The sequence below is a fragment of the Callithrix jacchus genome, chromosome 8 (genome assembly GCF_049354715.1).
Source record: "Callithrix jacchus isolate 240 chromosome 8, calJac240_pri, whole genome shotgun sequence".
Lineage (NCBI taxonomy): Eukaryota > Metazoa > Chordata > Mammalia > Primates > Cebidae > Callithrix > Callithrix jacchus.
Window position 1 is genome coordinate 125,434,491 of NC_133509.1, and position 14,242 is coordinate 125,448,732.

At 52.4% G+C, this 14,242-nt stretch overlaps 1 protein-coding gene across 6 annotated transcripts in view; it reads right to left on the bottom strand.

Moving 5' to 3' along the window:
• Window positions 1-14,242, bottom strand: part of TTC7B (tetratricopeptide repeat domain 7B) — a 267,642-nt gene that overhangs the window by 25,839 nt on the left and 227,561 nt on the right. For all 6 annotated transcript variants that reach the window (XM_035261265.3, XM_035261263.3, XM_035261261.3 and 3 more), the window contains one exon: window positions 12,046-12,248. In XM_035261265.3, the coding sequence (XP_035117156.1) occupies window positions 12,046-12,248 (203 nt within the window). The remainder of the gene's footprint in view (window positions 1-12,045; window positions 12,249-14,242) is intronic.

Below are 14,242 nucleotides of genomic sequence, written 5' to 3' on the forward strand. Positions count from 1 at the left end.
TTTACGCTAAGGCGCTCTCAAAGGGCTTTTCCAAACTCTCAGAGACTTGGAGTGTTCTGGACATTGGGACCCTCAGACTTGGGTTGGTTTGTTCCATTCTCTCCCTTCCCCAGGAGATTGCTGAGGCCTGGGGGAGCCAGGTAACAGGCAAGGCCACCTCCTGACCCCAGACGGGGCTGGCACCAAATGCTCTGGGTGGAGCCTCACACACCTGCACTCTCAGTCCTTGGTAAGATGCACTCACCAGTTTGAAAGAGGAGCGGGGTGGCCTCCAGGGCCAGGGCCCAGAGCAGGTGTCCGTGGATCTGTGCAGGGAAGAGAGGCCTGCCTTGGCTCCATCCAGGTCAGAAGCCCCCAAGAGCCTGAGGGTTTGAGACTTGGTGATTCTTGGTACATCTGCCCTCCTTCCTCCTGAACAAACCAATCTTGGCAACATGAGTGCCAAAGGCTAACCTGGCAACTTCTCTATATCTGAATGAGCTTGTCAATCAATGCTGAGGCTGGCAACTCAGGCATGTCCTGGGCTCAGGGCAGCTGTGAGTGCAGGCATGCTACACAGCAGGGAGAGACACATCCAGGCAGGTAAGAGGTAAGACACAAAGACTTCTTTCTAGTTAAGAGCAAAAGAGAAAGGCGCCAAGCTCCGTGGATGCCGCATGACCATCGAGACCCAGAGCAGGGGTCCACCTGTCCATTAGAGTGGAGATAAAGTTCTCTAGGGCAGCGTCGGCCCCCAGGAGTTCAGAGAGCGGATCTCTTTTACCTCCATCCCCACTCCCATGTCAAGAAGGCAGATGCTGGTCTCCCATTTCACAGACAGGAAGAGTGAATATGAAACCTTCAAAAGTGACAGAGTCAGGATTCCTGGTGGGTCGGCCACTCACTGCTCTGTGCCCTTGGTGAGTCCCTTCCCCTGTCCGGCCTCCACTTCCCCATCTGTAAAAGGTGGTGATTAGAGGAGGGCATTTCAATGGGATTCTCAGTTTGCAACATCTTTAACTTTCTGGTGAGTGTCAGGTCCAAAGGTTTCCAAGGGCCTCCGCCTTCACGCTGAGAGAGACTTCTTACAGGATATTCTCCCTAGACTTTTAAGATCAGTGATTTAAAGTCAGTCTGAAGGTCCAGACAACATGTGGGGTTGACACAGCCCAAAGAGAGCCCCCGAGCCCTCACTGGGGAGTCTCTGGGACCAGCACCACATGGTGGAAAAGCAATTCAGGCCTGAGATGGGTTGGAAGCAGCAGGCCCAGTGGGCCCAGAATGCCACATTCTGAGTGACAGCCATCCCCTCTGGCTGAGTTCAGAGACAGGTGGTGTAGAGGAGGGGGTGCTGAGGAATCAAAGGCAGCAGCAGGGCTAAAATCCAGGAAGGTGGGAAGTAAGGAGCAGGAATTCGGGACCAGCATCTGAGAACACAGAAAAATCCAGAAAAATGAAAACGAAAGGCCTGATCCAGGCTGGAGAGCAAAGCAGGAAGGCGGTGGAACCTCAGTGTGAAATCACACTGGAATAACGGGGCAGAATCTCCAAGAATGCATGGTTTGGCTCGAGTATGTCAGATGTTAAATGATTTTAGATCATCATTACTAATGAGAGACTGAACTGTACTGCCCGTCATTAGTCATCGAAGACTCCAAGACAGAAACAAGGAATAAACACAGCATGCATTCTTTCCTTAAGCTGAAGCAAAGGAATGCCTGGTGACAAAAGGCACTGCATGCTCGCATTTCAGAGCCTGCCCTGGGCTCATGAAGCTCCTGGTCTGTGGCTTTCGTCCTCGGTGAGGACAGGGTGGCCTGAGGCCATGCCTCCCTGGCCAGCACTGGGAAAAATGCTGCAGTGGTAGGAGAAATCCAGCACCAAGCAGAAAATGTCTGCAGAGACTATCCCTGAGCCAAATGATGTTGTTTTGAGCGGGAGGGTTGCTGGGGAGAGGTGGGCAAGGCACCAAAGAGGAGTCACGCGGATGGATGGCAGAGGTTCTTCACTGCCACTGACATTCCTTTTCCTCCAAGGAGGACACGGATGCCCAACAGGGAGAAAATGTTATCAGCTAAAAAAGAGCAGTTTCAAAGGATGTGAGGAAATAGCTTACATCGTAAGAAAACTTTCAACTACCTGGCTCTTACCCCGAATCTGTTCCACCAGTGCTTCCCCTGACTCCATCCTCTCCCTCTGATGGGATTTGACAGGCTCGTCTTTGATTGGTTATTGCCACCACTATCACCTGCAGCCTCAAAAACAAGGTGGCGGGCACTGCAAACCCAGTGAGACCCACGTGGTCTCCCTCTCTCCTCCCCAGAGGTGCCTGCCCTCCTTAAGGCAGTGGTGAAAGCCATGAAAGGGCCTTGGTGCTGTGGAAAGTGAGGGAGGCTGTTTTCATCTAGGTTTGGGGCAAGGGTGGAGGCAATAGAAGAAGCTCCCTCACCCTGGACCAGATGGGAAGAAGATCCTGCCTTGCACAGACACCATGATCACAATCTATGGAGGGAACCACCTTACCCAGGGCTGAGGATGTGTCCCAAGTCACCATCCAGGGACAAGGGTGTGTTCCAACAGACGACTGGGGAGTGATAGAAATGCCACTGCCTGCGAATTCATCTGACCTGAGGGGCAAGGCTTGGGTATCTGAGCTTATTATTATTGTTTTTTCCAAGCAGAAATGATACTTGTGTGACACGCACGGGTGAGAGGACTAGGTTGGCCCTAGGCCAGCGTGACAAGCCCCCACGGCTCCCTGTCCCATTCCCTGGCATTCCCAAGGGCTGAGGCTGTTCCTTTCTTTTTTTCATCTGTAATGCTGGGATGCTGGCAGGGAAGCTGGGGGCTGAAGGGCTAAGTGATGGTAGTGAATTTGGGCCCCAGAATGGGGCTCCCCACAGCAGAGGGGGACTGCTGTCTGGACCTGCTCGGCCCCCATCTCTCGGCATCTGTCATGTCAGCATGCCGGACTCAGTGTCCCAGCCCACCTAGGGTGGCCATTTCAGCTTCAGGGTCAGGCCTTGGGGCCTGATGTCTAGCCTAGAGGGCAAGCTCCTCTGCGGAGGAGGGTGAGAGAGAGCACAGGGGGTCTGGCCCAGGAAAAGTGTAAATCTTTATAATTCATCATTTAGGTTTCTGGTTAGGAACTCAGACTCTAAAGAGCGTGATGAGTGTGAATCTGTTTCTCAAAGGGGAGTCCTCTCCGAGTGAACTGAGAGAACTGAAGGGCCAGGTCTTAGAGTCCTGTGAAGCCAACAGACAGCTGTGCCTGGACATGCCTGCCCTCAGAACATGCCTGCGCCTGACACACCTGCGCCTGGACACACCTGCGCCTAGACACAGCTACCCTTAGGACATGGCTACCCTCAGGACATGCCTGCACTGGGATATGCTTGCCCTCAGGAAGGTGCCTGCCCCCTGAGCCTCTCTCAGCTGTGATCGCCCATGTGGACAGACAGCAAGCAGCCAGGGGACACACATGTGGCCAGGGAAGACTCTGCTGGCTCCAGCAGGGCACTGTTCCACAGCAGTCCCTGTCGAAGGATAGTGACACCCATGTCTCCTAAATGGGGTACAGAGTCTGACAAGGAAGAGTGTGCTTGGGGACAACAGAGCTGAGTGTATGAACTCAGGGGTGGGGGTGACTGCCTCCACCAAGGGCCCTCAAGCAGAGGGCTCTCCTCCAGCCTTCTCCCATGCTCGGCCCTGAAGCCAGCACTGCAGATCAGCCTGGGGACCTGGCTGTGCCCAGCACACTGAGCGAGAGTCTCACTTGCAGTCTCACAGGGCCTCCCTGACACCCCGCTGTGCTAGAAGGCTCCATTAATCAGCCTGAGCAAGCCTCCATGGTCTCACATGAAATCACATGGCTGAATCATCCAGTCCTGCCTTGAAGTGATTTCCCACACTCATGGTCAGCAAAGGCTGTGCCAAGGCCAAGCCAGCACACACCCAAAGCCTCTGCACCAAGGCAGGAGCCCTGGCTGCAGAGACACAGCTGGTTCTGATGACATCTGCTCAAAATCCATGTCAGGTAAGCCACCCGCTGCTCTGGGGGCCTTGTCTGGAAGAGGGGATCAGGACACCTGACAGGTCTGCTTACAGGTATTGCTCTGCTCTCTCCTGCCCAACCCCCACCTGCCGCCAACATGATAAGTGCAGGAAACTGAGCCATGTGAAACATGGGGCCTCCCCTCGAGGAGCTTCCAGTCAGAGGCAGATCTGCAACCAAAGACTTCCCTGTTGTGCGAGAAGGGAGTCAGGGGCTGAGGGCCCCTCTGTGGGGTGGGTGGTGGTCAAGAAAGGCTTCTCAGAGGAGGTGACACTTAAGCCAGGCTGCCCTCCAGGTTGGGGACCAGCTCCCATCCTGGCCATGGAAGGGGCCCATCTCCACGGAGCAGGGAAGCCCAGTTCAAGACCCTCTGAGACTCACTGGAAGCGACGACGCTTTCTGTCTCCACCTGAGAACTAGTCACCCAGGGGCCTCCACCAATGCACCCCCCAACCCTTTTCCACCTCAAAACCCAGGCCCTGGCTCTGCAGAAACAGGCCGCAAGTCACACTCAAAAGCAAAGCATCGTGCTTGCGGCCGATCACGCGCCGAGATATATTCTGATTTCGGCTCCTCCAACCAGTGAAAGTCAGTCACACTGGTGCAGAAAGGGAAGCTCCACAGGGCCAGGAGATGACTCACTCATGTCAAACAGACGCAAAGGAGCTCCCAGCCCAGGCGCGACCCGGATTACAGCGACACTCAGAGCCGATATTCACGGAATGCCAGGCACCCTGCTAACTCATTCAACCCACACAGCAACAACACCGGGCACTGTCGTTACCCCCATTTCACTGTGGAGAAAAATGGAAGCAGAGAGAGATGGAGGGAGTTATGTCAGGGTACGCAGTTAGTAAGTGACAAAACTGGGACTGGAACCCAGGCAGGTGGCGCCAGCACTACGCTCCTGACCTTTGTGCCATTCTGTCACTGAAGCTCTGGGCTCCTAAGGGACCACACCAACATACAATCTCATGACTTTCTTGTTCTGCTTCTGCTCCTAACTTATAAGTGACCTTGGGCAGGTCACCAAGAGGAGGGTCCCCATCAGTAAACAAGAAAGTCCCCTCTCACTGTGTACTTGGAGGGCACATGCAGCAGACACGGCTTATGAGGCTCCAAAGTTCTTTGTAGAGAAAAGTTATCCTTATGCCAAGTATCAATAATTGTTGAAAGGGCTTCACACAGCTATCGAAGAGGTAAAAACTATCAAGCAGCTATTGAAGAGCGTGTCACTGGACAGAAGACAGAGCAGAGATGGAAGACTAAGTGTCTAGTAGGAGGCAACCAGTAGGAGGCACTACTGTGTCCTCAGCACTGTGAGTTGGGGCTGCAGTTACAGTGAGTAAAGGGAATAGGGAAATGAAGGCCTGTGCACTTCCCAGGGTCCTCTCAGCAAGCACGCAGACACAGCGGAAGGCAGTGCACTCAATACTTCATAAGCCTTGCTCCAGAGGAAAAAAAGTTACTCTCCTCAATTTGGAAGGCATTTTTTAATTATAAAGGAAAACAAACTACAATTAACAGATGAAAGGGCCTTCTCACTAGACTGTCAGGAAGCTTTGTTTCCTGCCAGTCATCCTTTCTATGTATGGAAAGAAAACTGATACTTCGGATGAAAGAGATCCATTTCTAAAGATGGCCATTTGAAAGAGGAAGGGTATTTCAAGTCTATTTCATCAGCTTACTTTTGCCTGGGCCTTATCCAGAGGAACAGAAGGGATCAAAAGATGTCTCTTGAAGACGTTTCTCTGAGGGAAAACTGCGGATATGCTGGTGTGTGAGTGTGTCCTGCCTGTCTGGACCCGGGGTGGCCCTCAGTAGGCTGATGGATAAACTGGACAGACACACAGACACCTAGTGCCAATCTCCAGAGGAGCCCCGGGAAATCCATCATCCTCAGGCTGAATCTCTCCTCCCTCAGGGACACAAATTGGAAAACACGGTGCTAACTAATAAAATAGGAGACAGTAATTTTCCCCAAATCTCAATGAACAGATGGACAATTTAAAAGATGGCAGAGAAAAACACCAGTGGTTTGTCATTTAGCAGTGCCAGGCAAGCCACAGCTCACCTCTCTCCCCCAATTCCAGCCCTCTCTGCCATCCTTCCAGCTCATCACCCGGAAAGGGATGAGATGTTTTCACACAGCAAACTAGCATGTAAGCTGGAAGACAGTTTAAAGAAAGCTCTGCGTTCAGGCCCCTCTTTGAACTTCAGAAGATTTGCCTTCTCAGAGTGGTGTCGTTAGTCAGCAGTGTCGTTAGTCAGCCTTTGGAGCTGTTAAAACAACTGAAAATGTAGTCATAATCCATAAGACATATCCACTGCACCTCACATCGCGGGGCCGTCCTCCCAAACCTACCATCAATCTGCTGCGCCTTCGGGTATTTCATAATAAAATGCATTTTTCAAACAGCTCAGCCAATCTCTGCAAGTCGTCTGCTACTAATGTAGTCCCTTGAAATAGAACGGCAGCGCCACTCCTCAAGTTTTTATATTTGATGTTATTCCAGATTTCTGATGTTTCAGAAAACATAAGATCATAGAGGAACCTCCTCAAAGACAGCCTGTGTATGAAACCTTAAGCTGCAGCCATCTTGATTGAACTAAGAGGTTTTCTTTTCTCAGAATCCATCCACGGGAGACAAATGAGGACTTTTGAGCCCACCATGCCCCAAACAAAAGGTTTCTTCTATTATTAGGTTGACCCCTTATGGTAACCTGAAAAATGTGTTTTTCCACTGAGCAGCGCTCCCGATCCAAGCTCCCTGCCAAATGCTTCCCTTGCTCCACTCCACTTCAACCTGCCACCTGAGGGTCCCTCCAGATGAGGCATGCAGCCCCCAGTGCACTCTTTGGGCCAACCGCCTTGGCCCAACCCCTAGCCGCCCCAGTCTCTCCTCCCTGTCACCTTCCCCTTCTCCTTAGCAAGCTCCACTTGTGGTCTTTCATCACTACTTCCTCTGGGGGAGGTGGGGGGTGAAATGCAGCCCTTCTGCCATTTCCTCGCAAAGGGCCGATGGCTTTCTGTCCCTTTCCAGGCCCTCAGCCTTGTCCTGGAAGCTTCATTTAAGGGGATGGCCCCTTCATGCTTTTAATCTAGATTTTGTGGCTTCTCAACATAGGCTGTGAAACATCATGGCCTCTGTCCTAGCCTTGGGGATGCTCATCCCACAGTTCTCCTCCTTCCCCACTGCGAGGGGTGGGAGGACTCCATCTCACTGCCGTCCCCTGATGCCCTTCCCATGGTTCTCAGGGCATGGTCCCTCTCTGGCTCCTGGTTCCTCTCGGCTCACAGGCCTCTTCGAAGCTGCCTCACCTTGCCTCACTCCCCTTGCTGTCCATGCTGCCAAGCCCTGGCTGACCCCCACCATCTGCTTCTGCTTCACACCTTTTCTCGCCTGTCAAAGGGACTGGAGGCGGACCTGAGGCTCCTGCTAATATTCTCCAGCACACATTTGTTCCCCAGCAACACTTCCCCTCCCAGCCTTATCAGCTCCCCTCCACGCAACCTCCTTGGCTCCCTTCCACGTTCTTCTCTCTCCTGAAAGCCCTTGTTCCCTTCTTACTTTCAAATCTCACACTTGCCCTCAAAAGCCCCGGCTGACGTTATCAGAGGGCAACCAGATGTCCCTGTTTGCACAGCCTGTCCCTGTCCTGGTGATTCTGTCCTTGGCCTTAGAATGACTGTCCAGGGATGCTGGTTCTCTGCTCCTTGGACCACTATGAGCCACACTTCTCTCCTCTCCCCCACCCCAGAACATAGAATAACTGGTTTGGAAAAAGTTGCTCTGTTTTGTTCATTCATTTTGCATACTGGGAGCTAACGGCTTTTTAACATAGCACACGAATAAATGTAAATTTATACACTTATGCAAAAATAATATAAAAATATGCCTTTAGATTTTCTGGAAAAAGTCTGGTCACTCTATGAATTCCTCCCCTTGTCAACAACATTACTTTGTCACTCCATATCCCTCTAGCGTGTTGCTCCCTAAATACCTGCCCATCCTCAACAATCTCTGCCTCCCTCGTCTTGTGTTAACTCATTATTGCTAATAAACACATGATTTCTCTGTTCCCTTCTCACTATATATGAATTTATACACATACCTGAAGGCTAAAACTATTAGAAGATTGTCAATTTCCTCTGGGGTTGAATTTACATTTCTCTTGTCAAGTCTGACCTCCAATTTACTGTTCATGAATACTAAAGTCTTTCTTGCCTTTTTTTTTGAGATGGAGTCTCTCTGTCACTGGAATGCAGTGGCCTGATCTCAGCTCACTGCAATCTCTGCCTCCCAGAGTCAGGCGATTCTCCTGCTTCAGCCTCCTGAGTAGCTGGGAATACAGGCACGTGCCACCACACCCAGCTAATGTTTTTTGTATTTTAGTAGAGATGGGGTTTCACCATGTTAGCCAGGATGGTCTCGATCTCCTGACCTCTTGATCTGCTCACCTCAGCCTCCCAAAGTGCTGGGATTACAGGTGTGTGCCACCCCATCTGGCCCCATTCTTGCTTTTTAACAATACTAACAGGTTTGCATTTCTGCTTAAGCCATAGGACTCTCGCAAGCTGGTGATCTGGTGCCTGCGGCCACTTACAACTCCTGGCATAACTGTTCTCTGCCATCACCAGCAGCCACCTGACCACCACCTGTGACACAGACAACGAGGCTTCCTTCTTCCCAGCAGCCTCCTTGACTGCTTGTCCCCTGGCTCTGTGCCTTCCTCTCTGAGCATCGGGGCTGCTGCAAGCATACTTTCCACCCTCTGGGTTTTTTTCCATGACCCACAACCTGTTTCACAGTTTGCTCCTTCCCTTGGAGCCTCCATGGCTGGCTCTTTGATGCTCCCTGGGGCTCTGTTCTTCAAACTCCTTCTAGTTTTGACCTTCTGACCCTGGCCTGCCTGGCCTGGGGCAGGCCTCACTGGCTGCCCCCTCGCCGCTCTCCCGGCGTGCCAGGCAACTGTCAACGCTCAGCTCTGTTTCCGCTGCCCTCTGCCACACAGGTCAGGGGCCTTGCCTCCTCTCTGTGGCTTGACCTGGTGAGACAGCCTCTCATCTCCCTGCTGACACCTTCCTCTTAACTCGGGGCTTGCAAACCAACCTGCCTTCCGTGAGGATAGTGACAGAACTTTTTGTGACTTAGCAAGAGATGTCAGTTCTTGGGTTTAATCTGTCTCTGTGATGTACTGGTGCGAATATTATCCCCATTTAGATAGCCGAGGAAAATGGGACACCAAGAGGGTGAATAACCTGCTAAGGCCCCACAGCGAATGAGGGGCCAGAGCTGTGATTCTCACCCGAGCCAGCCTGGCTCTGGGGCCTCCTCCTGGGCCTCTAGCGTAGATGTGAAGGCCCCTTCATCCCTTCCTCCAACCAAGGCCACAGAAACACAGCTTTCCTGTGTAGCTTGTAGGGAAGAGGACAGAGGGAGTGTGATGTCTCAGGGTTGAAGAAGAGCCTGTGGGGTCCGGGAGCTGCCCCTCCACAGGCACCAGAGGGTCCTGCAGAACCAGTGGGATGGGGACCTGCCCTTAGCTGCGTGGGGCTCCCCCCGGCTGTGGGGTGGGCTCTTGGGGGCAGGCTGGGGAGAACACAGGCCAGGTGCCTCATTTAGAAGATCCCCAAGAAGGAATGTTCAAGCCACCCTTTGGGAGTCACACTGATTAGTCACTAGGCAAAGTTTCTGACTGTGAGACTCTAAACTCCTCAAAATCAGTAGTCTCATTCTTCTCAATCTGCCTCCAATCTGAATGGTTTTTCAGTATCTCAGGACACACTGAGAGAGGTTTTAATAGTCCATTATTACAACCCCTTTCTACTGGCAAGACCTCCAAAGCAGCTCATGTCTCCCAGCCTCGGAAGGCTCAGTCATTGCCCCGGCCTCGCTCACCAGCTCCCTGGTGCTGGGTCAACTGCTTGCTCCTTTCAGAAAGGAAAGCATCTGGCATTTGTCAGGTGTCTCAGGTGTCTTGAAAAGCTCCAAAGGTGAAACAGAAAACTCTCCTGGTGCGATTTTCCTATTTGATCTTTTGTCTCATGTGTTCTCCTTGGGGATGAACAAGAAATACTTCCCTGAATAATTCATAGGCCCCGAGATGGAAACACGCAGCCTCTTTTTAATACAACACCTGGAGATGTGGTGGGGACTGCACCTCTGCTGGATGCTCTCAGCAAGCACAGAGATCTGAAAAGCTCTTTGCAAATTCCTCTTAAAATAGTGAGACAAAAATTAAAAGCTGTGCCATATTTTTAATCAAACAGTCTAATGTTTGGATAACATGTAAATTTATTTATAAATCCGTGTGTCGCTACAGAAAACTCACAAAGGGAAATTAGAAAAAAATAAGTAGCTGTAATTATGGTAAGGTTTATTTTTAAAACTGAAAATGACTGTCTTCAGTTTACTACTGCATGAGCACCTACTAGGTCCAGGAACTCCGCTAGGATGATGATGGAAATCTTTCATTCTTTCTCGCCACGTCCCACTGGGGTAGGAGCCCAATCCACAGAAACACACCAAGGCTCCTAGATACAGTGACAAGGTTAAGTGACAAGTCCAAGCTTCCCCTGGAGTCAGATCAGGGCTTAGTTTGAGCACAGATCTAACTCACAAGCACTAACACTAACACTCTTTCCACGGCGCCTAATTCCCAGTGTGTCAGCATTTGCTCCGAGAAACCAACAGTTAGTACCCAGCCCCTTCTACATTTTGCAGCATTAAAATGGCAAGATAATGAAGGTTTTTGGATGCTTCGGGGAACATTTTGCTTATTCGTTACAAAGCCACATCCTATTAGTGTTGGACAGACACAGCCTTCTAGTCCAATGCCTTCATTCTGCAGAAAGGACACTGAGGTGCTGAGGGCTTAGGGGCCTTTCCTGAGGTTAAAGAGCAAGCCACTGGTGTCACTGGGACCAGAACTCTGTCCTTGGACTCCCTGTCTGGTGCTGACTCTTCCATATCATACACCACCGCCTGACTATGGGTGCTAAGCCTCCAAGGGTGCGGATACAAAGGGCCCTGAGCTTTGTAATAACACAAGACTTTTCTTTCCTGTGGTTCATTACATCAGTGATGTCTACTGCTAAAAATGAAACAGTTCGGAACCAAAGCCCAGCATGCAGGCCCAGAGAACACAGCACGGCTTTTCACCAGCTCCGCAGACCTTGGTAACTTGTAAGTTTCAATTCAGACCCTCGCAGGAAGATGACAGAGGGTTCGTGAGGCAGCTGCACTAACATATGTTCTCAACAGACAGAACCTCCTGAGTGAACGAACGGTCTCCCCACCTAACTGAAACTGACACGGCCAGGTGGCTGGCTCCAGGATCTCTCAAGACTGATCCATGGCAAGGGGCGGGTACAGCAGGGCAACCCCAGGCTTCTGGTCTGGGCTACAGAAGAATGTGTGCTCATGGAGCGCCGCCACACCCCCACGCAGCACGGACCCTGGGCTGGTTCATCTGCCTCCCACCGCTCAGTACAACACAGCCAGACACTCCCCGGTAGGATGCCCCACCCCAGCCAGTGGCTTCAGAGACATGCTGGAGTTTCAGGCTCCCTCTTAAGGGAAGAGAGCCTCCCAGTTTGTAAAGTGTTCTGACTCTTGGCCTTGAAGTCTCCCCGGGATGTGGAACCCCCCGAAGGTGGCTACTGCAAGCAGTGCAGAAGCGGAGATGGCAGTGACAATGCCCCACGGCCATAAGATGTCTTTAAGAAACTCAGAGCCACAGGGTGGCTTAGATTGCTGGCCAGGAGGCCACAGCACCTAACAGGACCTCAGGTGGGCTGAGGGGAGGCACAGCCAGCTCTGAGGGCGCCACTGGCATCAGCTATGGTAGAAACGGTGCCCTCTGGCTTCAGGCCATGTGATGGCCTGGCAAGCTAACTGCATGGAGCCTTTGGAACCAGAAGAGGATGTGAGGGTCACGTACTACCTGCCACTTCCAAGGGCTGTCCCTGTGCCAGAGTGAGGGTGCAGCTGGGCCCACGGACTCACCAGTCGCTGCATGCTCTTCACGTGGGTGGGGCTGATGGCTAAGGCCTCCTCATACCATCGCCGTGCCTCGTCCACGCTTCCCCGCAGCTCGGCAATCTGGCCACGCATGTAGAGGACGTTGTGGGACATTGGGAAGAGGTTGGCAGCTTCTTGGGTACAGGCTGTGGCTTCTGCAGGCTTCCCGATGCCAATGTAGACTTCAGCTGTGGAGAGAGCAACGGCACACGCTTTCCTGGTGCCCCTCTGAAGCCCTGCGAGCGGCCACAACTCTGACGTTTGTGTTCCCCGAATGGGAGTCTGGCGGGGCCCGGAGCCAGCTGATCCCTGCTCTGAGTAGAAATGGCTGCCGCCAACAGCTCCTCCTGCCCACGCCTACACAGGGACTGGAGTCCCTCAGCTGACGGCCTTGCAGGGCAGGCATAAGTCACCACCAGACAGAGGGCAGTGAGGCCTGCCTGGTCCCTGCCCCGACCTCTGAGGACACCCACCCTCAGAGCCCACCTGGGGCTCCTCAGTGTCTGGACAGAGGCTGGCCCGGCCTACCCTCAGCTCTGACCACCATAGAGAAAGGGCCAGAATGAACACGGGGACAAGCTGACCAGAGGACCACAGACCCTCAGAGGGACACGGCTCTGCCCTCTGACCTACTCTCCTGATGCCAAGAAGCGTGATGGGGCTGCAGGCCTTGGCTTTCATGCTCACGGGCATGATGCAAGATGGCTGCCCTGCCAGACCTGGCCCGAGCCCACTTCTGACCAGGGAAAGCTGGTGCACCCTGTAAACTCTTATCTGTATCACAGTGACAACACCCTTTGACAAATCAAGCTGTCACTTTTCAAACAAGCAGTTAATGACCCTCCCACTGACCCCAGACCTCAACTTTCTCACCTCCATGTGGAGCCAAAGCCCTCTGTAGCCCTGGCCTCCTGTAAGAGCCTTCCAGTATTTCCGAGGGCCACCTCCTGCCTCCCAGGTGACACTCGTTGAATATCCAAGGGGAACGCCTCACCTGGACCCTAGGGCCTCTTCTCCCGAGGTCTTGCCAGCTGAAGCACCATCATCTTTCTAGTCAGCGGGGCCTGAGGCTTCAGGGACCTCTGAGTCGCCACCCCCTCCCCCCGACCCCTCTCTAGGGCCAGCGGGGCCACAGGCTCAAGTCTGCAGCCCAGAGCCTCATGCAGGGGTTGCCCTGCTCTGCTGGGGCTCACGGGCCCCTTCTCCCACCTGCTGCCAGATCCTTCCTCAGCACTCTTGCCTTGACCACTTGCGTACCCCACAGCAAAAGAGGTTTGCACCCCATCTCCCAGTTACGTGCATGTTTGTATGAATTAATACATTGCATATCATATAATCCACAACAGTCTGATTTTCTCACTAAACTGTAGACAACTCCTGGCCACAATCACCTCTGTATCCCTCAGCAGAGGATCTAGTTGCTGCTCAGGAAAAGTTCACAGATTAATGAATGCTGAGTGTGGGTCAGAGCAGGGCAGCCATTTTGGTGGTACAGGTCAACAAAGACAGCTGAAGGCCAGAGAAGCAACAGCAAATTTACTCCCTGTTTCTTTCATCAAGGAGTAAATTCAACTGTAAAAGAATAAAGGGCCTTGTGAGCTCATTAAGAGATATAGGAACTGGTATGAAAGGAACAGAAACACAGTGAAGCAGGTTCTCAGGTTCTGGGAACTGAATGCCATCAGCTGCCACCAAGAGCACAGTTCAATGCAAAGTCTGCTCCAGCTGCAGGACGGGCTCCGGAAGCTCATTCTCTGAAGAGGCCCCAGGGACAGACATTCTGTCCTGGCTGCTAGGGGCTGACTGCCTCTCACTAAAGGTAACAGGCTGCTCAGGGTCGCGGACACTTCCCACCTCATTCCGAGAGCTCCATAAGCTCTGAATGTTCTCTTTGGAACCCCCTTGGTTTGTCCCTGCTATTGGACTACTATGAAAAACGTTGTAGATAAAATCTCCCCCCCCCACCCGAGTACAAAGCTTCAGTGGCATGAACGTAACGCAAATGCTTTTGCTTGCCATTCAAAATTAGGGCTCTGCCACCTTTCCAACCTCCTCCTCCCTGTGTTCAATCCCGGCATGCTCTTCAAAGCACCTAACAGCCCCTTTGCCCTAAATGCCTTTCAGCTTCCTTCTGCCCAGGGCCCCCCGGAAATCCAGGGCAAGCACTTCTCACCTCCCGTTC